The following is a 27,857-nucleotide window of genomic DNA, read 5'->3' on the forward strand; positions in this document are numbered from 1 at the left end:
CCTGAAGAACTGCACTAAATGCAGCTTGCCTGCTGCATCCTGGGTGGGACAAATCAAGAGCAGAACAGCTTGAAAAAATTACACAGAATTTACAGGCATCATTTAGGCTTTGATATAGAGCCCTATTAAACAATCCTTGCACTTTTGCTAGTTCAACTCATCTTTTGAAAAATAAAAGTTCAATAAAGAGGACAACTTTCAGCTGTGAAAGAATCGTAGTTCCCTTTTGCTTTTAACTTTCCTTCAAACAATCCTCACTCTGTATCGGGCTCCTAACTTTGGGAGGCAGAATGTCTCCATGCACATTTTTAGACAGAGGAGTTGTAATGGTTTCAGGAACTCTTTGCACAGTGTGTTGGATAAGCCAGAATAAATGACGCATTTTTAGTAGGTTACTGAAACTGCTATTACTGTGTATTTTAACCACTGGCCCTATGTACTGATGACCTGATAGCCTAGTTTTCCCAAAATGCTATTGGGGAAGCATTTCATCTATCACTTTATTTTTATAGCAGCCTTCAGGTTAAAGCACCTTGGGGTACCCTACAATATTAAATAAACTAAAACATCAAAGCATATAAAGCAAGTTAAAATAGCAGTCTAAGATATAACATAAGACTGCTGCCTAATTCCAAAAAGCTGCTAGTTATTCTTTAGTTCTTAACTATAAGTATAATGAATTTCCTTGGTAAAAGCATGAAATTTAATATGACTGAGAGCCAGAAGAGGTCATCTAACTTGTATTTTCAAGGATTTTTCTAAGTGCAAAGAAATGGTTGCCAGTAAAGAGGAAAGAAACCTGTTGTAATGGGTACAACTGACTGGCCTGGAGAAAGTTAATGAGAAATTACAGCAACAGGTCTCAGGAATCCTTTTGCTCTCCACGATAAAAACTATTCCTATTCAAAAACTCTATGTCCCTTTGGCAACCTGAAATAGCAAACCCTACTGATTATACAGCTCTTAGTTAAAAGCAATTTTGTTGATGTCTTTTCAAGAACTTATCTTTTACTTTAACGTTAAGCTCGCTTGCCAAATGCCATGCTATACAAGTGGTATGCTTCTGTTACTGCATTTCATTACACAACTCTGGATCTGATCTTTGTACATCACATGTTCAGTTGGAAAGAAACAACCGACCAACCAAAACACACACACTTTTATTCTTGTTCCTGTCAGACTGAGCAGTTAGATAACATAACTCTTCCCGGAGTTACTTGCCATTTCTCTAGAAATGACAAAGCGGGCATTCACATAACAGATCCAGACTATACATATTACTGCTAGAAATAATCTTCAGTGTAATCCATACTACTAAACCCAGCAGGTCTTCTAGCTTCTAAGACATTTTGATTTGATTCCACTGAATTAACAGAGCCCATAATCAGCTTTCTGCCTTGTATTGGTTTAAGCTGTCTATATGTACTACTCTAATCTTACCCTGGTTTGCTGTGCCAGAGTCCCAGGTGTGGGTTCTCTTCCACCCAACTGACAACGCTAGGAACACATGCTAGGAGAGCTCTTGCATCCCAAAGGGAAGGAGGGCTGCTCACAGTCCTTCCTCTTCCTCATGTATGCTATCCCCAGGGACTCATTCTCATATTTGAAAAATAAGGTTTCTGTTCCACCAAGAAACTGGCAGAGATGACTTCTTACCTCTGAGACCAACATAAATAAAAACTGACAATTTATTTTGTGGAAAACTCATCACTTCTGTTCAGCTGAAGACACACAGGAAAAGATGAATAGCAAAACTGTCCAGCTGGCTTATTTTTATGTCTGCTGTGCTTCCTGAGTGTAAACTCTAGGGGACCTGCAAATACTTGACCATAAATGATGAGTAACCTATTAATGAATTGAATCCACCCATACAGAATTTCAAGTGCACAGAATACAGGCTACAAAAATACTGCACATAAGCACCATGCATATGCAAGCGTTGTGTCGCTTCATGCCATAAACTGCTCCAAACGCCTGAGCTCTTCAACAGACTTTTCAGCTAGCACAGCAAGACCATGATGGCAGCCTGTGAGTCAACAATCACAGAAAGAGTGAACTGTAATGAAATTCCTTGTAATGTCAAACTTTCTAGATTCTTCCATATTCCAAGGGAAAGATCTTTTAAAGTGAATTCTGCTCTTCCAGATTGGTTAGTACTCCCACTGCATACTCTCAATTCCTACACAAATCAGCTGCATTCATTTCACATATCTGACACACTGACTTTATGCTAGATCATAAAGTTTACCAAATTCTGTATTTTATATAGTCAATAAACTGTAGTAGGTACAGAAACCTAACAATACATAGAGGAATAAATAACTGGAATTATGTAAAGAACCCTTTCTCAATTTGATCTAAACCATGAACTTGCCCACATTTAAAGCCAAGCGACAGGGAAGTGGTGATGTGCCCAGGAACCCTCACCAGATTCTCCTAAGACAACTGAAAGTTAAAAACTCTTTAAAATGCAACTGTACACACAACACATGGGCCTCACAGATATTCTTAGGCCCTTGAAAAAGTCAACTAGCTCTGTGGGGGAAGGCTTCCCCACCAAGATTCAAATCTTTGTCTGATAGATTCTTCCTACTCCACAACACATGCCACATTTACTAAAATACGTGCACATCAAAAAAAACACGTTAAAGGTATTAACTACTGATTCTGGATACCAGCTGCACAAATTTTAGCATGGGCAGAACCACATTACCAAATCAATCCCTTTATGCAATTAAAAAATAGTGTAAAAAAAATTTAGTTTAATCAAACGGCAAGCATGGAAATGGTGTGCTTTTGTGGGGATCTCATTTTAAACAAGATACTGAGCAACTATACCCAGGCTCTTGTTATTTCAGTTTTACAAATAGCAAATCCTCTGCTGTTCTCAATGCATATCTCTGGCTGGTTTCGAATGTATCATGCTGCCTGCTGTTCCCAGCTCAGCTCAGCTCTGACTGGGTCAGTTGCTGTTTTGCTCACTTCATTCCAAATGTTATCAGAGCACCACAGTTGATTTTAAATGCTATTTAATTACGTAAGAATTTTATTCCCAACAAGAACTACAAATCATAAGGTTACCATCAGAACTTATGAAAATAAATGTATTTAGTATAAGCCCCACTTAATACATCATATTCTATCACAAGTATAAGACATAATGTTATTAGCTACTAAAGATCTGTGCTTTCAGCTCTCTCAGACACACGCAAAACAGATCTAAAATTAGTAATCAGCAGAAATGATCAAAGGACTCACATTCATTTTGCATAGATATACAGGAGCCAAAGCAGCACTTTGGTGAGTTTTTGACTCATTTTAATCCCAAACTCTAATCGCTAGACAATAACCATGCAGTTGAAAGCTGCAGTGTGAAAGTACAGTTTTATATCCATCCTTTGAAGAAAAACATGGAAAATTAACACTGATAATACTTCAGTATCAAAGAAAAAGTGAAAAGGTTTTTTTTTTAGCTTGCTTTTGCAGGTGCTGTCAAAAAACCCAGACAATAACATAGTATTTAGGCTTCATTGGGACTGAAAGTGACAACAAGCTCTACAGCAATTGTCCATTACACTTGCTTTCTAACCATTTGTACTATCCCCAGTACTTTAATTCAGAACTGCTATAAAACCTGTCATATTTGATGGGAAATGCCACGAAGCTGCAGTATCAGCAGCTTACATCATGAAGTAGGATGCTGTTTCACCGAGTGCCACTTTCCCTATCAGCTTGGGCTTCTCACCTCTTCCATTTCAGAGCTGCTTTCTCTTTCCTCCTTGCCTTTACTTCCCAAGCAAAAGCAGAAGATAATTTGGGAACGTTACTTTCCTCATATGTATTTTCCTTTTTTTCTGAAAACGAAAGTAACTATTTGCTGTATGTGGGAGATTTTCAGACATAACTTTTCCCTATTCTCTTTACGAAAAATATCACATAAACAATGACACATGCATTATGTTATTACAAGATCCTCTAGGGCAAAAAGACAACGTAAAAGAGCAAATGCTTCCAGGTATTAAATGCTGCAAAAGTAAATATCTGGATTCCAAAGAAGTTTTTGCACCAGTAGATATGCATATGCCATTACTGTATATACAAATTATACATGCAAATGAGTTGTGATTATTTCCATGCACAATTATCCTGCCTGCACCTGCAAGTAGAATATTTGCACATACGAATTAAGTTGGTGTATTGTTTTTATCTGTTTGTTATTTGTTGGGTTGTTCTTCTTTACACAGATGGTCAACATTTATATAAATTACAGTACAGCCCCAACATTTTGATTAATTACTAGGATACTCTCACAGTAAAGGCAATAACATACTACCATGTGTAACTAGCCTGTCTACATTTCCTTCAAAAAACATAACAATTGAGCATCAGTGAAAAACTGAAAGAACAAGTGAGACACATAGTAGCTTATACCAAACACCTAAAAGTATAAACAAAATTTTAAACATGGGTGAAATGGAGCATTTACACCTGCTAAAAGCTAGGAAATATTCAGGACCATATCAAATATCTCTCTGACTCATACCATAAGGCAGCTCCTGTGGTAGGTGGTTTTGACTAGTGACCAGCAAGTACACTCCACAAACATGTACTCAGTCATGCTCTACAAGCAGGAAGCCCATGCAGCTTGTTTCAGGCATCTTGCATGCAACTTTGTTCTTCAGAAAGACTAGTTGTCTTTCCTTGTCTCTCCATTACGGTTACATATACAATACTAGAGAATGGATTTATGGTGATTATTCGAGAACTAATTCTATGAGCCTACGTACAGTGCTAAAGTAAACAAATTCAGTGCTTTTCCTATTTACAAATGCCTAACTCAGTCACGACTTGTAACAGAAATCATGATTTGTGGAAATCAGGCTCATGTAGTCACCAGTTTATTATGAAACAGTTTATTTCAGACTTGCAACATTGCTCATGGAATTGAAGAAAACCCCCTATAGTACAATAAACGGATTATAAAACTTTGCATCAGAGCCTGGATCTTCAGTTCATTAGAAATAAAAATTCAGTCCCATTAGCTCCCTCCTTGAAGATGCTCTCTTTTACACTAACCATGTTTAGCAGCAGTTTGCTCCAGCTGACCTTAATTTAATCTATTTTTCACAGAAGGATTGCTTCAGGGTTAAAACATTTTTGTTGCTAACCTCTGCACATGTTCTAGTACTTGGCCCTAAAGATCTTATATCTTTCTGAGAACATTTGCTTCGCAAAAACATCGTGGGAGTTATCATTTTTTAAAACATATAAGATAATTGATTTGTAATTATCAACAGGGAGAAATACCATTGCTTGTGTTTGCTAATCTAATTGTAAAATATATTGCTCTTTTCAAGTCTTAATGTATTGCCTCAAGTGATCACCACTTAGGCACCAACAGGCTAGAGTAAATAGAGCGACAGCAGGAAGTCAGAGAGGTAGTATTACCCAGTTCTTGCCATAATAAATGTTCTTTCTGACTACTGTTTCAGTCCATTAATGTAATTTCTGAGGGGTTTTCCCCCACTGGGATGGAGACCAGGTATCAGTGCTTTGAAGCAGGATCATACTTTGTAACATAATTTACCTTGCTGGAAATCTTGTGCCATATGCTTAGTTACATGGGGAGACGGCCTAATTAATGCATAAATGTCACTTTGCATGCACCCATGGGTGCACTCCCATATGCATGCATGGGCACCCACACACTACGGCCCTTGCTGTATGAACTTCCATACCTGAAACCCTTTGAAACCACAATACCGAGCTATCAGTCTGCATCTTACTTTTCTGATATTCTCTGTTGAGTGTCTTGTGATTCTTAAGGCAACACTAATCTGAAAGCAGCAATTTCCTCACAGCTAAAAATCTGTCAGTGTCAGCACCACAGTTAAACTTCAATACCTTTGTCGCTAACAAAGAACAGAAAGAGATTAAAAAACCCAGCAATTAGTTGGCCTGAGGGTGGTGGTACGTGGGGCATACCCTAAGCTATATCAAATCAAGAGTACCCATGCTTCAGCAGTCTTTGGAGCAGTTCCCTAGGGCATGGTTTGTATTTATAGTGTGTCCCTGTTTGATCAAAGTAGGTAATTAAAAAGTAGGAAAATGTCTACTTTATTCGTAGCTTCTAGATTTTTTTCACAATATCTCCATTCCTTACTCTTCCAGCCTTCATTTTTTATATCATCTAACATGTTTAATAGACCTTTCTTTCTATTTTAGGTTCCTATGAGCGCTAGGTGAAGAAAGGTCTCCCAAAGGATTGGTTATGAGGTTTTGTTTAATTTTTTTACCCTTTTAACAACACTTGAGCTAGAAGTCTTAGGCAGCATAAATTGTTTAAACTGGATTCTGATTCAAATCTTGTGAAAATGCAAACTCTAGGATTTAGTGCACAGAACCATTTTTTTTATATGTTCAGTATGAACGATTTTGGTACAGACTTGAAAAACATTATTTTTTTTTTCCACTTGTAAACTAAGTTTCCAATTCACCAATAGACAGATTCCAGGCCATCTTCATACCACATTTTTTCAATCCTAAAGTCCATGTGTCTGGATTCCTTTCCAAAGATAATTTCTTCATATTTGCATGGATCATCAATATAGTATCTTAATAAAGAGACAGTTTTGTTTTAAGATCAAGTTCTCGTGATGTCGTAAAATAAATACAGCTACATGTTTTATAGGAATTAGTCCTTCATTAAACATATGTAAGACCAGTTTCTTGTTAGGAAATTAAAAATTACTGAAAGCTAGATTAAATTCATAGACTATTCTTATAAGGCGATTTTATATTAATAGCTATTTTGTTGATATGAACAGACTCCTCATTGCTCTGAGGCTGCCATCACTTATTCACTGTATTCTCTCTATTTCACCAGTAGCTTGCTAAACTGTTAATGCTGCATTAAACTCAAAGAGTGGAGTGAATGTAAAAATTGTCACTACGCTGCATTACTGAGCCAAGAGGAGATTCAAACTGCTCCAAGTGTAGTACTCAATATATAAGGTCACCACAGGCATATCACCATCAGACTATGATCTTTTTCTGTTGTTATTACTGTACTGAAAATATGCTTAATGCTGACCTTACAGACACCACCTTGGATGAGAGAGGCTGTACAGCAAGCCAAAAAGCGGTAAAATCAGCACCCGATAGAAGTTTGATTTTCCACAAACATTAGAAGGGCTGGAGAGATGGAAAGCAGATCTCTCTAATTCAGCTTTTGCTGTTTGTAGAGTAGCTGCCTGAAAATCCATCCCTAGCTCCACAGGGCCCTCGCATATCCAACCGATAAATGCCCACCGGGGCACGTGGCAGTGTGCAGCAGTACACCCACAAGGTTCGGATGCTCTGCAGCACAAGGAGGGCCTGAACAACTGTTGCTCAAGGTCAGGCGGAGCTGAACAGCAGCACTGTTTTATGAGCAACACCAGTTGGCAGGAACATTAAAACCCCACTGCTTTCATCAATTGCTGTGACTTTATGGGGAGAAAAGGAAAGTTAGTTACTAGTAGTTTATGTTCACATTGTGCTTTCAAAGCCACAAGATGCTTTAAACACAATTGTAGAAACAAGCTGAAATGCCCTCAAATGGGTTTCATCACTACACAGCTCTGCTCAAGGGTAGTTTTTTAAACTGGCAAAACACTCCCACGCAAGGGTGTTTCATGCTGGCACGCTGAGCAGCACCCCCACACTGCCGGTGGGCTCTCACAAGGCTTTCAGAAACAACACTAGCTCATACACAACGAGCCTCGCTCTCTTCTGCTGCCCCCCTGCCAGCCCCACGGCTGAGAAAGTCACCCACTGAAGACCAGAATACCCTGGCCTTGATGAAGAACAACTCATAGCAAGGTTTAAACTGAAAGGGGAATTCCACACCATTTTATACATACGGACAAGACTATTTTTCCTTCCTTCATTTTGAACAGTGGTCACACGGAGAGCTATGGTGCCCTGGAAGTTCAGGGAGAGCACTTCCACCAGCCCTGCCACCACACAAAGAGAGGGTCACCCAGTCACATGGAAAACACAGGCAAATCATGGGAGCTACAGTGGACAAATGTAACGCAACTTCATTTCAAAAATCTTGGTATCTGGCAGAAACAAAAGAGACCTCACATAGAGATTTACGTGTTCTTAAAATACCAGTACACCTACACATCTACCAGGAAGTGATGCCTCTTCTGCTTGCTGACCTTAGTGCTTGGGTTTTTTCCTGCAATTGTGCTTTAAAGGCAAGTTCTTGGCTGAACAAACCAAGCAGATGTTGGACTTTATTTCCAAACACACACACCCCTTGGTGGTTTGTTGTTTTTTTTTTTTTTTTTTTTTTTTTAATCCTAAGAGCAACTAAAAACTGCTTGCAGTAAGGCATTTAATTTATTCATCTGTAAAGGGTAAAATATACATATAGGCTATTTTTTCCACACTATACCCTACTTAAGTCAATGCTTATACATAACACCACAATTTAAGCAAGTTTTGTTTAGTTTTGGGGTTTGCCTCCCCTCCCCATCTGGGGAACAACACAGTCTGATCTCTACAGGCTGCTTTGAAAATTGCATAAAAAGCATAGAAGCATTCTTTTTATATACACATATATTTTTAAATATGATTCCACCAAGCCATTAATGTCCACATGATAAACTAGCAAGTTTAGCTTCTGCTATTAATTCAACATCTAATAGCAATTTTAGCCAACAGTCAGTAACTCTTGGTGGTGTAAGTAATGATACAGTTCAAAAGCAGACTCTGACAGCTTAACCTGCGCTGACCCAAACATATATAAAAACTCTGGCTTTAGACTGTTTGGCTGATGCATCATTACTACACAGTAAAATACTTCAAAATGTCTCTGTCAGTCCTCAGGGGATTCAAAGATCACTTGAGAATTGTTCCCACTCGTTTCTTACAGCTATAAAAATGCATATAATAATAATTTCAACAGTCTTTTCAACAATAATTTGAAAATACTCTCTTGATGCTTGTCAATAGGTATATTTAACACAGACCCTTTATTCAGGTTCCTCTGCCCACTGAAAACAAACTTGATGCAAATTTTATAAAAATATATTTGCACTGTCCTCTAGAACCTCCCGTTTTGTCTTGCAAAAGAAAAAAGGTTTTCAAGTTGAAACACTAGGTACTTAAAGCGTAAAAGTTCCCACATTACACTGGACTAGGCCAACCATTGTCACAATTCACAGATTGCTTCAGTATCTGGAAAACTACATAACTCCTGCTAAGTTTAAGGACCATAAAGAAAGCAAACATACGCGTAGTAAGAGGTCTGAAGATAAAGAGACCAACAGAGGGAAGGTATGATTTTAAAAGTAAAATAGGTAATGCTAATATATACTCTGTAGCAAAGGTTTAAAAATAAAGAGAAGCAAATATGACAAAGATAAAAGCTGCAGTCTCTGAAATGTATCATAAAAAGGGTTCTCACATATTCCTTTGGTGGTGCGTTCAGCAAGCAAGACGAGAAATCTGAAACTGCGTACAGCACGTGGTTCGGCCTGAGACGATCAATACGACTTTAAGTAAATCAGGAAGGAAGGACTATTACTACTCTCTTCTACCTGTTTTGCCAACATTCACACACAAACACATTCTGGTTTGAAGTTTATGGAACGTCACATGGTTTATCTTATTATGGAATATCTCACCAGTGTTTGAGAAAATGCCCATATACAGGACCACATGCCGTGTTCTGCAAGTAACACAGCTGGACAGTGTAACCATATCTAGCAAATCATATTGCCAAGACACCACTGCAAAAGAGATTCTGAACCTAAACTCTTTATTTGACAGACGTTGTTTACTTTGTATGTTGATCTTATAAGGAATTTTGTATTTGTACCATCCCACAAGAAGTCAGAACACTTCAGAAATGTGCAGTTCTTTTCAGACTTCTAACATATTTTTACCTACTTTTTCATTAGGACTATTAATTTGCCTGAATTAGAGGTTTGTGATTGACAGTTGTATTTTTCTGCAAATAACATACTAGCCCTCCAAAAAAAACAAAATGCCCAGTTGAGACAACTGATAAATTATCAGTTAGAAAATACAAGTTTGAAATGTAGCTCTTCTGTTTGCTTTCTCAGGTCACAGGACTTTTCACTAGAAAGATACCTGGCCCTAGCCATGATGCAGAGAGGAACACTACAGAAGAAAATCATGCCATAGCATCCTCCTCATGGTACCGGACTGGGATGGTCAAGTTTCCTGACATGGAAAATCACATATCTTCATATGGCCAAGAGCCACAAAACACTCACACAAACTTAGAGACGTAGGTGACAGCAGGGACAGCTCCAGAAATCTTGAAAATGCCTTACATAATGGAAAAATGACATTTTTCCAAGCTCTCCAGTCTCCCCCTCTGCTCCTGGAGAGACCTATGTTAAGACTGCAGCTGGTCAGCATGACCCAGAGATAATTTCAGAGTCATTTTCTGGCTTGTGTTTTCCCCAGACTAGACAGCTGAATTACTCAGCAGCTCCTCCACTACCACCAGCCCTTTTGGGGGAGCTGCATTTGAACTATTTACATTTACAGGAGATTCAACAGCTAGAGGGTCTGCTCCTGTTGTACATTGTTGGTCTTCCTTGATTTCATTATCTTGAGAGCTGAAGGGGACACATCCAGATGACATCAACCTTGTGCAGTAAGTGCCTCTCAGAAAAGCACACCTGTACATGCAAAATGTATTTAGACTGTTTTCCTATATATAATCCCCTACTCCTGACACTTTCAAGTGGTGAATGAAGTCTGGATGATCAGGTTCTGAGAACATATCCTACTGAAAAAAAAAAAAAAAAAAAAAAAAAAAAACCACCAACTGCAACCCCACCACTGGCTTAATCTCTGAATGGGACAGTGCAAGCAACAGCCCCAAAAGCCAGGAGCTTCTCTTTTACACAGGCAGGAGCAGTTACTGCTCTGGGTAACCCTGTTCTTCACCTGCATTGTACCTTCACACATGAATGCTCAGCTGAACAGATGTAAAAATATTTTAGAAAGACTTTCAAGAGAAAGCTCTTATTAAAAATCCTAAGCTGCACACTGTGTGGAACAATAACACTGTCTGACTGAAAATGTCATATCCTTGTCTGAACGGCCCAATACCTTATGTGCTCTGAATAAAGATAGAGATGTAATTGCTTTTCTTGTTACGACTCACTTGTGCATCATAGAGTTTTTAATATCCTGCAGAACACATGTATTGTGGGAAGGAAGCAGGTGACAGCAGTAAACATATGTAATGTTATTTTTCTTTATGATAGATATGAGCAGGGAAGTCTAAATGATGGCTTAGGTTTTTAATAATCAACTATGGGATCTTAGGGAGAAAGTGTGCATTTTGCCAAGAGCAAAATCGTTAGAACTTTAACTCCAGCCATTGTGGGAAATTTCATTCAGCTAATTGTAGCCATTAAGTGACAGGTTATGCAATGAAATTACTCCAGCCTCATCTATGTTCAAAAACAGGATGCTATCAGCAAAGTAGCTTTTTCTGAGAATGAATGGAGTTTAAAAATGTTCAGTGTTGTTAAAAGTCTAATGGACTGCCATGTAAGAGGAGCTGACGTTATACAGCTTTTGAAAAAACGCACGAGGAGGTGCAGAAGAGTTCTGAAAGAACTGCAGCTGACAACATCTTTAAGTTTTCATATATAGGGAAAGCTTGTAAGTACTCTAATCTAAATAATTTCTAAAAATTTGGTGAAGATATAAAGCCAGACCACTCTACCTTGGCACTTCACAGACTGACATAGTAATAAACTGCATAAATAAATTAAAATGTGTATTTTTCTAGAGCAAAGTGTGTTACTGCATATACTCTCTGAAGATGATTTCTAACAGTCTGATTATGCTTCCCACTCGCACACTGTCTAAACCAAACAAGCCCTTACTGCAGGCATCTCCCTTCTTTGATGGCTTTGGTCCAAGCCCTATAAGCTTAGGGCTGTAGGAGGGAAGGGTTTACAGATGAAGCCCTGCAGAAGGAAATCAGAAGCCTGTTGGTTGAAACCATAGGCACACACAGTACAGAAATGCCTGAGCTTTCCCCAGGTCTGTTCAGATAATGCTGCCCAATAGCTTCAGTAGGGCTGCCAGGCATCTTGGACAACTATAGAAATTCTCTGAATCACCTGGAAATTTTCCCAAACAGAAGCATCCCTGTCAGCAAAATGCAGCTCCATGGTAGACTGGCTGGACAAAGGTGTATCCTCCTCATTCGTGCAGTTCAGTAGAGTTACAATGCCAAAAAACTGAGGGAAAGGAGAAGCTGAATGAGGCCAAACCTGAAGTCACCAGACCTCTCCAAGCCTGATAAATCCACCAGCCTCACCCCAAGGATTCACATTCCCAGCACATGCACACAGCACTGTCTTAAGGAAAGAAGAAATCCCTCACGTTTCCTGAAGCAATGAAATAATCTGAGTCTTTCTATGAAAAGCATACAAAGCATATTAAGGTGATATTAATTTAATTAAAACAGCTAATCAGTGTTTTGCATTTGTAAATTATGACCTCAAAGTTTCTCATTATTAAACTGGAAAATCAGAAGCAAGAGGCACACCTGGATTGCCAGGATTTAACAAGTTTGCCTCAAAGCTGTGCCAGGTCAGGGAGTGGGATCAACCCATTCATTTATATGATGATGCTTCTGGCTGTTGTTGGAATTTCCCTCAGCTGCGAATAAATTCTAATGAAAGAGAAAGCTAAAGCAAATTCTTCTCAAATCCCCAAAGCTCTAGGCTGTTACAAATGAAAAACAGTGCTGATGAATTGAGAGAGTACGATTCAATTCTAACCACATCCAAAGTACATTAAACAAACTGGTATTAAAATATTGTCCTGGGACAGTATGAATTCTGCTACATACATGGGAAACTAAGGAGCATCCTTCTGGGATTAAAGCCTGAGCATAGGACTTCCGAAGGGTTTTCTACAGAAGGACTTAAGTGACGGCAAACCAACTTATTTTCTTAATCCAGTGCTGATTTTCGAGTATGTTAAGTCATTTGTATAGCTCTTATTTGGTGGTCCTAAATTCTTGTAACTTAATCCTTATCAGACTATTCATTTGCAGTGATCTAAAGCAAATACAGCCCCACTGGGAGATGCATACTGGTCGTTTACCTTGCTTATACACATTGCCTTCACACCTCTGCTCAATTCCCCAGCTTTTCAAGTCAAACCAGAGGGATCCAAAGCGATACACTGCAGATGCATATTCAATTTTTTTCAGCCATACAGTAATACAGATAAATCCTGTTAAGTCCCTAATAAATGGTTTCTTTTTTTCCTCTAGTCAGATCTTGCAGACTCTTCAGTTTGCTAAGTATGTTCTCAACCATTCAAGCCCTCCACTTCAAATGAACGGACAAAGTCTGCCGTATCAGGATCACTGAAAAGGTCAGTTCATTACAACCCGTCTTCGGGTTTAGACTTTCCTCCTGCAAAATCAACTTCATAAGAACTGGCCTGCTTTTGAAAATGCCAGCATGCAGCCCTATAGCCACATATGCTCCGTGTGGGCCTGAGCCACCCTGCTCTACCTTTGGGCTGCGGCTCCAGCCCACCTCTAGAAGTCAGTAAGGACACTCAGTTTTCAGCAGTGCCAAGCACAGAACAACACACCCCTGGAAGACTTCCCCGTCTCTACTGATTTTCAGCTCATGGACTTCCACAGTTACTGGTATCCCTGTCTTTATAGTCTAGAAAGCAGTTTTCTTTCACAAATATTACTTAATCTCATGACATTTTTTTTACATTTACAACATTCTAACATTACACAATTAAAATGGAAATGTTAAGAATTAGATATGCACATCCAACTGAGTAATATCAAAGAAGTGAAGATTTAATTTCATTACGTCCTTGGAAAAAATTACAATTTTAAAATATTTTTATTTTCAAATTAAGATTATTTTAATAAAAGGCTTCATATATACAGAGGACAGTATTTCTTGGTCAGAGCAAAGGTGTACAGCTGGGCAAGATGGTTACACTGCTGCTGAAAACAATCCTGCTTTTGCAGATAAACAGGACATCACATCTCATGTGTCGCTCTACCAACTGAACTTCACTTAAATATCTGTTCTTTAGTCTCCCACATTCTACCTTACCAAATATAAAATTTAAAACCACAAAAAGGAAAAACAGGCAGGGGTGGGAATAATCTTTAAAGCATGCTACCGTGGTTTAAAAACATCAAAAACAATTCCTTGTAATCAGACTGGTACAAAACAGTAGAATTTATTCTCAAAATTAAAGACAAAATGTTGAAAAGCAGTAAGTTTTAGATTTAAGGCTTCAAAACACCTTAAAGAAAATAGTTTAAAAATTGGGTTTAAAAATCAGTAAGTTTTAGTTTTAAGGCTTCAAAACACCTTAAAGAAAATAATTTAAAAATTGGGTTTAAGTGCTAAGAACTTCCTTGGCAATGCTAGTGGGACCTAGAATCATTCTGATTTAATTCCCTTGAATTTCAGAAAACTAATAATGGTTCTAAATAATTATAAACTGTTATTATATTAAAATGCATGATACATGCTGATTAGATCATATTAAAATAAAAAGAATAATTTGAATTATTTACACACAAAAAAAACCTGAACGTGAGACAAATCTATGGACCATAAAGACAAAGAAAAGAATTGCTCTAATAGTAACAGCTCATTGCACAAGTAACTTTAATAAATATTAGTTATGTCTGAATTGCACCAAATAAAGAATTTACACAAAAAAATACCCATATGTACTTACTGCAATAAAGTCATTTAATGCTTTGGCTAACTCAGTTCAAAACTCATTTTTAAACTACTAGATGCACAGAATGATTTTTCATTAAGTGCAAAATATTCAGTATATTACAAATTATCCAAGACTATGATGTGAAATGCTTTTGTGACAGCAGTTTTATTTAATATTCATTGTCAGCTTCTCTGAGGATAACACTGAGAACTAATAAATTCAGAATGTATTAGTATTATAATACACTACACAACTTATATTTAGTGTTTTATACTAGCCATTACAGTATAAGGCAGGTACACTGAATACAAAAAGATTAGATATACAAAATATATTAAGACATTAAACTAGGTATTAAAATATTCCTGCTCTACCCATAGTTTAAATCTATCTGTTGAACATTAAGCTGGGGGCAACATGTTTGTTTTTCTGGTGACTTTTTGCCTTCTCTGTAACAGCTGAGGCAAACTCCTGGCTCTGCCTTGCTGTGCCCCGGTAACAGTGAAGTAAGGGCTGTCACAACCTTCAGACAATTTGGTTCACAGCCCAAGTAATGCACAAATGTGGAATGAAATCGCTAGCTTTCCTCTGGAGTAGCTGTGAGTAGCCTTCTGTGTGGTTTTATGTCGCACTGAACCTACCATTGCTTAACTTGTGCTCTGCGTGATGGGTGTTGTTCAGTCAATAATTTACATAGCTGAAGAAACCGTTTGATACAATGTGACTGAAGAACATAAATACTTTTTAAGGAACAGTTTCTACATTTCTCCCTGAACATGTGTGAGCTACTGGCTAGAAGAGAGATCAGATACAGCCCAACGCATTTATAGGCTGGTTTCCTAAGATGTCGTATGCAGTGCCATCACCCGCTTGCCGTCTGCCAGTCCTCTCTACAACCCTAAACATCCGTGCCTGCTGGCTGGTTTCAGATAGGGATCTAGCAACATTTGTGACTCTAAATGCTGCCACAGAAAAAGAGTGATGCTATTAAAGCCCCCACTGAAGAAAGGCTGCTGTACAGATTCAAGCCTCCAAACAGAGACCACTGACTGCTCATGGCACGCACACAAACGCCAGCTCATTGCAAAGCTTCAGTCACCCCTTCAGCCTCTGTCTCAGCAGACTGGAAGCAGCAGATGCTCCAGAAAGGCAAGCCACGCTGGGGGTGCTTGGGAAGGGGCACGGTGGAAGGAAAGAAGTCACTCACTGAACAGCTGTTTCCAGTCCTGGCACATGGGGAGGATGGCTGCACTGGCCTGGCAGTGTTGGGGCACGGCGGAGGAGGCACAGCTTCTAAGACTGCGGAGCAATGTGCAGGATGTATGGTCTGCTCTTCAAAGAGAGTATTTTGGCCAAAAGCATCAGGCACACAGAGCTGGCTGATTTCTCAGAAGAGGGCGATATTGAAAAGAGAAAAGTATTCATCTGATAGAGAGAAGAAGGAGGTCTTGCTTAAAGCACCCCTTGCTGAAGCCCACTATCCTCCAGGCCTTAGCCACACCGCTGTCCTTACCTCTGCAGTCCTCATTGGGTTGCCTGCTCTTCAGCCTTTACAACTGCTTCCTCAGCTTCACTCCAGTCACCCTGTTTCTTGGCAGCTCCTCACAGGGAATCATACAAGCACATTACACCCAAGTCCTTCTTTCCACCGCGCAGCAAAGCGGCACACTAACAGAACGCCCTTCCTACAAGCAAGCCATTCTGGCCAAAGGCCTGTGAGGGGAGCAGGCATTTCAGGGGAGGGCTGCAGAGGTCGCTATCATATCAATAATTCAACAAGAAAGGTCAAAAAGTACTGGGGAATACAGTAGGATAACCATCTATGGCTAAAAGACATGGTGGACTGAGTCCCCTTGAGGAATCAGTGGAGCAGGCCATCTTTAGGCGAAAAAGGACACAAAGACATTCTCTACCCTGTCTCCTGGTACAGAATGGAGAGATGGGGAAAAGATGACACAGACATCTGGAGAATGCATTCTTCTTTGGATTTTGCATTTACTGCCCAAGAAATGGCATCAACATTTAGTCACATTTCCTTCCTTTGACTCAGTTCAGTCCTGGACAATCAGCACATTCCCAGCCCCCAGCACTTCAAACCTGAGTGCCCTGAACACTTGCAAGAGGAGGCAAGCAGCTGCACATACAGAAGAGATGCAGGGCATTAGAGCCACCCATAATTGAAAAGATATTAGGAATGTTGACATCAAGTCTGTTGTGCTGGTTTTGATCCTCCACCATGTCAAAGTTTAGGTTCAGCCACCTTAATATAATTGAATTTAAAAGGTCAGTCAGCTCAGACACAAATCTAATGGAAATCTGGCTCCAGTAGCCCTAGTGCTTAAGAAAATACTTATTAAACAGTAGTGGTAAACTACTCACGCCTCTTTAAAATGAATAAAATTACTATTTGTCTAAAAAGTCAGCAGTCAGCCCGAATTCATTTACACCTGTGAAATACTCAGATCTCTGAATCAAGTCAATGTACAAACAAATGATTAGTAGCAAGGAATAGAAAAGCTTCTGTTACACTTACAGGTACATAACATATGCGTCTACTTATGTCTTTGGCATTTACGCTCCTGGAAAGTGTTCAGGTTAAAAAAAAAAACCCAAGCAACAAAACAAAACAACCACACACGTACACAAAAAAAAAAAAACAAACCACAAACAAAAAAGAATTGCTTTGTAACTGTGACAGCAGACAGATCTTGTAGAAGTGATAGCATGCATCTTACCTTGGTCAGGCAGGGGCCATCTTTTTCTTTCCTCAATTTTCCAGATAACTGACATCAAGCTGGCTGACTTTGCTCGGGGTGCAAGTGGCAGGGACTGCTGGCAATAAAAGGTGTAGCAAAAGGCTGGCAAGAAAATCATCAAGATGGGACTTCCATCAAATACGGTAGGAAAAGGTCAAATGAAGGGAGATGACATCATTCCTGCAATGATGTAGTTAATTCCTTCACTCTCATGTCCTTCAAAGTTTTCAAGATAAGAGAATGATATGATACTGGGTTGGAATTACAAGCATTTGTTGTGTCTAATTGCTTGCAAAAGTGAAAGGTTAGAGGCAGCTAGCACGCGTTGGATGTACAAATCAAGAATGACAATAATACCAATTCTAGAGATTCATGCAGCCTAAGGAAATACTGCCACCAAAGCACCAAGTTAAAAAAAATAAGGCTGACCAATTCTCAAAGCACAAGCAGAGCCAACTTGGCATTTGGGCAGGCTATGGCTCAGCGAGATGAAATTCTTTAACATTGACACATTAGCACTTTTAACAAGCAGTGGAGCAGAAGAAAGAAGAGGACATCTGCTTCTCAAAAAAGTTTGGCTCCTGCAGAACAACGGTGGCTCAAAAGTCAATTTCAGAAGCTCTTGCTGACCACTTGAGAAACTTGGCAAGGTCTCCCTACCACTTCTCCTCTTCTGCTGAATTGCTCACTAAACCAGTACCTTTTTTCTTTCTCTCTTCTCCTTAGCGCAGTACCATTCAGCAAGAGGAACAACATTACCACACGCCACAGGGGGATTAAATCAGAATTTACTTGTAAGTATTCCATTTCAAGAAAAGTCAGGTCATTCTCCAGTGAAGACAGACTGCCATTACATGCAAGCTTGGATAGTTTTTCAACTTCAGGTTGTGTTTTCTGTATGACAAACCTGAGGCTGATAGCCTCCTTCACTGCACAAAATATATAGAATTGGCCATAAGTCTTTAAAGCCCTGATGTATTCCAGTCCATTAGTTTTTACAGTTCAATTTATGTTGTATTATGAGGAGATGTGCTGAACTGCCCAAAAGTACAGATTTGCCAAACTATCCAAAAATAATCTGAAAAGCAAGAAAGTCAGGATACCAGCCAAATCATAAGCAGTATGGCCATTTTGCTACCAGTTCAGCTGGTAATAAATTTTTTAAAGCACTGTTAAACGTATCTAGATGAATTTGACTTTATGTCACATTTTCTGCTGAACATTTAAAGAACTACTGATTTAAAATGAAACACACAGACAACTGATACAGGTTCATGTACCGCATGATAACACAGATCTCACCCGCTCTCTTAGCTTTGCACAACATACGATTAACCAAGTTGTTACATCGCCACACAGTAATCAAAAGTGATTACCTATACCAGAAACACAGCTTCCAGGTGGATTTTGCAATATGAAAGGGTTAGCTGGCAAAGAGAGAAGTCTCAAGGAAGTAGAGCTAGTGAGAAAAGAAGCAGCATCATTACCATCACAGCACATCTTCCTACTGTAAAGGAGTAAAGTACTGTTAAATTAAGTTCATCTTCTGAAAGTCAAACATGTTGGGACTTTATATTTGCTTACTCTAAAATTTACATGACAACTGAAGTATTACCCAAATGCAAGGTCATCACATAAGCAGGAGAGAGCCTCTCTGATCACTTCCATATGAAACCACAGCATGTAGTGGAGGTTTGAATTATTTCTGCTTCTCTTCTACACAGTATCTGATAGAGAATTCTAGGCTCCAGGGCCATCACTGTGCTGCTTTGCAATTCATACATATTCATGGAGAGACTCTTCAAGAGTCACTTCCCTAACTGACATCTGACAGTTCTCTGACTTCTAAAGTGCGCAGCTACCCATTTTCCCCTCTTGAAAATAGGGCAGATTAAAAATAATATCAAGAACAGTTAACAAACGCTGGGCTGGCTAAGTATCCAGTTAAGAGCATTCTGTAGATTTATACATAGCTAGGTTGTGATACACTGATGTTTTGCACTGCCATTAAAAACAAGCTGAGAGCAAGGCAAGTTTGTGCTAACTAATCGCAGCAAATTCAAAGTGAAAAGAACCTGCATATAGAGATATGTTTGAAAATGTGCTCTGGAAAACCATATCAGATTGTTATTTGAAGACAGTTGTACATTAAATACCTCCTCTTGGCCAGTATCATTTATGGCATTTTATAAGCAGTGTTAGCAGTCCTGCTGCAGCGGGATGTTAAACTCATTCAAATTCAGCCTCTTCAGGTCAAGAAAATGGACTTTTAACAAGTGGCAAATTAAAATGTCAAGAGCAATCGTATAGACACTTGTTTACAAGACTGTTATTGTGTTGTTTTACAGGTCCAAGAAGGTTTGTATTCCTCAGAACCTGCTGTACTAACATTTTCACCATAAAGAAAAGGTACCAGATAACATCAACAGGTTTGTGACACCTTGACTTAAATTGCAGAATTCTTAGGCAAGGATAGAATCCCTCACAATTCTCAAGTCTTTCATAGTCAATTATAATAAAGCAGAGTGATAGGCATCTGCATTTCTAAAAAGCATATCTAGTTGTCTCTCACAGAGAGAGGATGACCTTCAAATCATGCTGTTTATAGTTGTCATTTTTACTGAGCTCTTTAACTGTATTCAAAGACTTTGCTTAGCATATTCGTTTTCCATGCAATAATAAGATCTACCATAAGTACAAATCCCAATTCACAGGCACAAGATGAACACAGATTTCAGAAAATCAGGCCAATAACATGTCCTATGTAATGTTTTACGGTAATTCACAGACTGTCAAAAGACCATATGTTGGCCCCTGCTTATGTACAGAACAATTCACCCATCACTAGGATCCTTTGAAGTGACATCCTTCTTCCTTTCAGATGTCATCAGTGGATGAAAGTAACAAATTTCTCAATGGACTTAATCTGAATTCTATTCTGGTCAAAAGATGGGCTACACCAAGCACTATATCAAGATCTTCGTGCCCTTTTTCCTTGAGGCAGTAAATTATTGGAATAGGATGAGAAATGATACATATCATACTTTTGTGAGTACAAGTATGTTAATGGGTAATAAGTCTATAAGACGAGCTTTATGCTACAGAAAAAAAAAAACCCAAAAAAACCCCACAAACTACTCTGTTCTGCACCAGCTGATATTACAGTGTTAACTAAAGTGATATGTAACATCACTTCAACATGGTAGCTTCCAGTAGTTAAATGGTTAACAGCTTTTACTGACAGATTTGATTTTCAATCTTTCCACACTGAGATAAAAGCAATGCAATGTCTTGTTTTGGTAGGAACTTGGGCTTGCGTTGCTGATGTATATAAAGGAATTATTATACCCTTATTTTAGAAGAGGTATATCAAAGAAATGCACTTTGCAATTGGCTATGTAAGAGGTAATGTTTATGGCACTATCTTAAAAACATGCAAGTGAGTCAGAAACTTTCATTAAAATCTCACTCTACAGTAATCCATTCCTTGCAAGCAATCTATTTTTCTTTGAATTGACAGGTAAAAAGAGCCTATGATTTCACTGCTACTCGCCTTGGTAAGAGTAAGGAGCTATGCTGAAGGTGGAAAACTTTCCCTGCAGTTTATCTCCTTCCCTGCTGTTTGAATAATGCTAAACATTCTCAAGGAGAGGGCTGTTTTATATTGTTGTTTTCTTTATTTCAAACCTATGTATCCAAATCCTACAAGGAATGAGGTAACCAGTGAGATAACATGACAGGTCAGACTAAATATTTTCATACGAAGCCCATATTCTTGCCTGTATTCTACCGTTTCTTCAGGAAATAATTTTTTTAAAAAAATGCTATTGTGGCTTTTGATAAACATATTCTATTTCTTATTATATAAACTTTTTAAAGTTTATTGCAAACTGATGCTTTGCTTGTATTTTACAGCGCCCAGCCTAACCAACCCATGATTAAGATTTCTAGGTACTACAGTAACACCTGCAACAGTGACAGAGTACACTTAGGTAAGAATTTTAAGATTTCAAATGGTAGCTTAACAGTTCTCTATTTTTCAGTCAGGGTTTTTAAAACATTTAAGATATTAATCTTTAAAACATGTTTATTTAACTAATTCTGGAGACAGAAAAATTGGGACAGGGAGGTCAAGCAAGTCCATAGCAGAGTAAAATTCAAGTCTCAAAGCCCTTGCATTAATCATACAATCCCATACAATATACTGTGTGACATTATAAGGTATTACATTTAGTTCTGTCAAAGACAATTCAGGGACTCACACAGAATAAGCTACAAAACAGCCTCTATGTCAATTCTTCCTTAAGGCCTCTTTAATTAGCAGGTCAGCAACATAACAAACCACAACGGCTCCCTTAGTATTCATCAAGCCAGTGTGTAGAGCAGATAGGGTTTTTTTTTTTTTCTTTTAAACAAAACTGTGATTATGTTCTAATTCCAGGTACTAACATTTCTTTCAGATTTATTTGCTGAAAAGTAAGTCTAGATCTGGCATATAATTTGCAAAGAGAAATCACAAGGTTGTATTATCGGCTTTGTAAATGGCCACTGACTTCAATAGAAGTGATGCTACAGTCCATAATGAGAAGGGGAAATTACAGGCAGCTGTCACATTTTACACACATACCTTTCCATCCCACGCTCCACGAGGAAAACACACACCTCCCTGTGTGAGATGAACTGCTGGAACAAAAAGCCTGATCGTGCAAGAGGGCTGAGTGCCTCACCTACCTCTGAATTCAGTGGGGGCTGAGACACTCAGCACCTTGCAAGATTGAGCCCAAAGGCATTATCAAGTCAAGATTTCAGGAAAAAATAGTTCCAGCCCTCAGACTTACTGAAGAATTGCATTGTCTTATTTAAACAGTGAAGAACCTTGGGGAGACTGAATTTCTGCTGTTACAATGCCTGCTGAGGAGGTCTGAATGACATCAATTAAGAAGAATCTTGGCAGGACGTAATCTGTTAATTTTATGCCATTTACATCCATTCTCTTAGCAATGCCAACTGTCAGCATTTGAACTGTTTAAGTTCTCTTTTTCTCCTTCTGTCTCTGCTGCACAGCATTGCAAAAGCTTAAGTTGTAAAAGGATGCCTCAGCATCCATTGTCACTCCAGGCTTCAGTGGGTCTTTTCCTATGCCAAAATGTGTCACTGGCATCACTGTTATTAGCTCTCAGCAGTGCACTATTATTCCCAGTACATCTGTTATTGCTAGGATTACTGTGTGCTTGTATGCTAGCTCTTTTCCCCTCTCTGTACCTCATAAACTTCCATACCTCATGGGTATATCTGCCCCTATGTATTTGCCTTTGCCCTCAGAGATCTTCTGTTGCAGCACATAGTCAGCAGAACTGCTAAAAACCACGGCTTTGCAGCTCAGGAAAAAAAGGAGGGGTAGATATAATTTCAATGAATCAAACTCCTTAAGGAGATCTGTACAACATCATTTGGCTTCATTTGCATTTTCTGTCTATTTCTGGCTGCTATGAGAAAAGCTGCTTCAGTATACTTGCAGATAGAACCAAACAACAATCATAAATCAGTAAAAACCTGGGAAAATGTTTCTACAACAGTCCTGCCTAATGTTGGAGAAAAACACCATATCATATCTGCAAATTATTCCTGGTATTCACCAGTCTGAAAAAGGGTTTGAAGGGATTGTTCTCCAGCCGCCCCTGGTACTCACACTGAGTACAGCTGCTACTACCTGGGGCACACAGGCTGATAAACTCTGACCCAAGAGGCCACAGTTTCCACTGGTATAAATCCAGACTTAAGTTTAAAACCACTCTTTCATTAATCTGATAGCTCCTTTTTTTCTGCCTGTAACAGCTGCAAGATCAACTAAGATACAAACACATATAGTTTCAAAAACTCCACAAAAATAAGTTTGTATTTCCTCCTTGACCACTGTTATTTCTCAAGATTGTTCATTATTTACTTCTTCCTGAGTATTTCTTGTTTGCCATCTTAGTTCTTTCCCGTTTCCCACATTTTCCATCCCATCTCCCCATACTTTCTGTTTTCCCCTTTCCTCGTTCCATAAGATTCTCTTTCCATTTTTGCCCTGTTGTGCATTCCTAATTCTCCTTCCCATGCTCCCTAACTGATTGCCTCTCACCCTTCCTGCAACCACATACATTCAGTTGTCCCTCCTTCCCCTTCACGACCACTAACCAAAGGCACCAGAAATTCTCAAATTGCACCATCCTCAAACCATTCATGCAAACATTACATTTCCTATTTTGACTCCAAACCTCTCACTGTTGTCCTTTTTCTCTTCCTCAACTAAAAAGACACTCCCTTCCCTGTTATCACCACCTCCTTTATCCATTCAGATAAATGAATTTGTACTAGACCAAAGCCCTTAAACTACTTAGATTTTGGGATTGGCAAGGCGGATTTTGAAGGGATAGATTTACTACTGTGCCACTCACTGCCTTGAACCTTTTAAGTCTTTGCCCAATCTCACACACAGAGACAGAAAGTAAAATTTAAGAAATGGGTTTTTGCTTCAGAATTTGCAGTCTGTTAGGTCTCTCTTTTCAGTGAGAGGGCTCTGAAAATCTAAACCCACTTCTTGATGAATAAAAGACAAATACACCTCTGAGTCCTTCTAATGCCAACAAAGACACTAGGTATTCGTCCACTTATTGTTGAATGTTCATTTAAGCCACATACTTCTCTGAAATATTGGCTGGAAATAGTCCAGTTGCTTAAATATAGGCATTGCTTAAATTCCTGTACTTCTAATGTGAGAAATACAACAGGTGCTACTTGCTACACAGGGTAGGCAGAATAAAGTAGCCTCCTATTGCGCCTAGAGTATCTGGAAGACTCTGGTGGGCATCACTGCAAGCAGTTTTCATAAAGGTTGTTGTAGTGAAAGAAGAGATACTGCAGTTAATATTAGAGCTTTTACGTTGACCTTGTGTGAAAAACACATTGTCCTGTGTGACAGAGGGTTTAATAGCTTGCACTGAAAAAAGGGTAAAAATATCCCAGGCTGTTTTAAAATACTCGGTATACACAGTATTTTCACTTACACACAGGATTCTTGTTACAGTTAATTTTGAACCAAATATAAGCACTAGGAAATTAAAAGCAGGAATATCCGGACAACATAGCATTTGGCTTTACCGCAGATTGCAATGGTTTCTGTTGACATAATTACTGCTGAAATTACTCCTTCACAGCAAGCACATTCAATATAATGCAAGAGCCAAGAGAAAAGAAGAAACAAGGAAGACAGATATCTTGGGTCAGTTGGGTGGCCAAGCAAGAAACTGTTACTGAGAACAGATCAGAGAAGCCTGTCATCACTCTCACCTCCCATGCACTTCCTCTGGAGAAGAACACAGGAGACACACAGCGACGATTCGCCTGCTCCCACGCACCCCTTCCCGCACACGCATGCCCATACACTCCCAGATCTCAAAGCTCAGAGCTCTCCCTAGGACTTCCAGTGGCTGAACTTTCCTCTTTTGTGCCAGAAGCGAGAACTGTCTCACAGAGCTAAAAAAAAGGTGTGTTTTACTGCTCAGAAAATTGAGAAACATTCAAGTCTTGTTTTACTGCTCCTGTAATGACAAATTCGATGTTAACTTCTAGGAGGCTAAATTTTATACAGCTCTGTTTCATGCAGACGTGTTTGAAAAGCTGTTCAAAATGCATCAATAACTTACCATTATCTACCCTGCAGGAAGTATCAAGGCACTCAGAGAAACTAGCGTGGTAATATAAAATAACTTTCAGGTGAGTTGGGGGGTGTGAGGGGGTGGCTATTAGGATACCATATTTATAGCATAAATCCTTAATCATTCAACAGAATGCTTCAGCATGAAGCAGAATCTAACCTGCAGTTTGTAGGACAGAGACCCATCACTTGGAAGCTCAGTTTTACTGTCTTTTGTCATCAATTATGGCAAATACAGATTCTGTTTCCCTAACATGAGAACTTCTATCTAGACACATCCTGACTTATATTTAAGGGAGTATCTCAAACAAGGATTTACTTTAGAGTCAATAAAACCGTAGTGTTAATCCAATTTCACAGATGCAGCCAACCAATTTATTACTCCAGGGAAAAGTATTTTTTCCAACCTAATGATGAACTAAATAAGCAGCAATCTCAATTGCCCATGATCAGAAATGTTTAGCCCTAGTAGCTAATTAGTAATATTTACTTGCAATGTCACAAGAGTGTATCACGAGTTTGTTAAAACTTATTAGACTTTTTTTTTGTAAGGTGAAAGTCACCTTTAAATGCACACTTTGCAGCATTTTCATCATCACCACCCCCGCAGTGGTATTGCCTAAACACAAAATGCAATAATTTTTTGGTAAAAATCAGTATCCTTTGTCATCGTTCATCCTTCCAGTTTTGACTGACAGGAAGTTTTCCATCAGCCCCCTCTGAAACTTATTTCCAGTCTTCCATCCCCAGAGTGCTCTCTCAGTCCCTGTTAACACAGCAGTTCCCTCAGAAGGTAAATAAATGACATCACTCTAGACAGTTTGTTCAGGTAATTCCGTAACATTATCACACAAGTTTCCTTTTACTACAGGTAGGTAACAGTGGAATAACAAGCAAAATGAACCATCAGGGAACTTTTCTTGTATAAAGCAAACATTGTAGGTTTTGTAAAGGAAAAGCTTCCTAAACAGTAACTGAAGACATATCTACTCTAACGTGCACCAAAGAATTCTCTGTTGGGTTGTTTTTTTCTTCATTAAATCAGTGTTTTACACAGTGATTTCCTCCCCCCCCCCTATTTATCCCTGTGATCTAGAACCAAAAATCTCAATTACAATCTGAAGAAAGAGGCAAGATACTGCTGCTGCTGTGTGTATCACTGGCACACAGAATAAGACTCAAAACCTAGTGAAAATATTCAGATCTATATTACAGACCAGATTTCCTGCAAGGAAAATGATCCAGTGTCTCTGTTCAGATTAACTGTTTAATATTCTGTTGGAATACATCACACAGATACCCCGGCAGAAAGAACAGCATTTCCACAAGCTTAAGTACAACGCAGTCATTTCTCTGCTTCAATACCTGCATGCACATTGCGGTACAAGGTTCCTACCAGTGTTTTTAGTCATTAAATGTCTTACGCAGCTTTTACAGAGCTTTCTACTCAACATGAAGAATATGTTATGTAAACTACATTTTTGGGGTGGGAGGGAGATGGTGTACTAGTAACTTTATGAAGAAGCCTGCCACGTTTCTGTGAAAAGGCAAAATATCTCATAGCTACAGCAACGGTTCATTTTGATTCTTTCGTAAAAGCTATCGGTCAACAGCCAGTAAAGTCTGTTAAATGTATGACGCTGTAAGATTTCATTACCACCAAAAATACCAATCTCCTGAGCTGACGAATTATCCCTGACAATTTATAGATACGTTCAGCGGACGTTTGCTACTACCATTTTTTATGCCAAATGTATTTTGTCTCTTACCAAATAGAAACTGAACACCCCATCCAATATCTCTTACCAGTCAAGTCTTTCATTATGCATAGCACTCCTCTGGGACTCAACGCTTCTTGCAACCCTGAAAGAAACAAATGTTGAATAGATTATATTATGGGGCTGAGTTTTGATACTACTTCAGATGATCTGATAATCCTGAAAGAATATATTTGCTAGATTAATTCCCCATAAAATTTTTGGGCTACTCTTTACTACAACAATATTCCTAGTTGTAACACACATGGATGTGACACTTTATCAACACTAGCTGCTTGCATCATCATAGACCTCACTGATACTCTACATGTGCAATCTGAATGCAGATGAACACTGGCTATTTTTAATGCATCTTTTAACAGACATCTAAAATGCAGAAATTCAACGTTTATCTACAGATACATCATGCTGTTCTTTTCTATTTAACTGAGCAAGAGGGTACTAAGGCTTCCATTACAAGGATTTAAGCCAGAAAAACATCATTCTTCCTTAAAAGTTGAAGTCCTGGGTTTTATAGTTGGTGTCTGACCTTGTAAACATACGTTTTGTACTTGCCAATAACAGCCCAAAGTTTTGTCCCTGTGATTAACTGCACAGTTGATTCATAACACTGAGCCAGCTCATTAAACTGGCCCAAGGCTAAACATTTGAAATAGCCTAATCAAATATCTATAAATTACACCTGCAGTTAATTGTGGGTGTAAATCTGGATCTCCAGAATTGGAAGCCAGATCTTACACATAGCCTTACAAACCAGAGCCACTCTCATGTCTGCATGGAAACCAAGAGCCTTCCCAGCAGAATGGGAGGCAGTTCTGGTACAAACAAACCACCGAGAAT

The 27,857-nt window shown here is 38.8% G+C and overlaps 1 protein-coding gene across 7 annotated transcripts in view; it reads right to left on the minus strand.

Moving 5' to 3' along the window:
* LOC308073241 (uncharacterized protein) overlaps window positions 1-27,857 on the minus strand; it is a 319,052-nt gene that overhangs the window by 108,638 nt on the left and 182,557 nt on the right. For 6 of the 7 annotated variants that reach the window (XR_013931949.1, XR_013931950.1, XR_013931951.1 and 3 more), the window contains one exon: window positions 172-27,102. Coding sequence is in view for 1 of the 7 variants with exons in the window: in XM_080411205.1 (XP_080267331.1) it covers window positions 17,520-17,642; window positions 27,046-27,102 (180 nt within the window). In the remaining 6 variants the exon portion in view is untranslated. Of the gene's footprint in view, window positions 1-171; window positions 27,103-27,857 lie in introns of those variants that run through there. The other variant, XM_080411205.1, reaches the window with a different exon arrangement.

Source organism: Falco punctatus, assembly GCF_963210335.1.
Source record: "Falco punctatus genome assembly, chromosome: 14".
Classification (NCBI taxonomy): Eukaryota; Metazoa; Chordata; class Aves; order Falconiformes; family Falconidae; genus Falco; species Falco punctatus.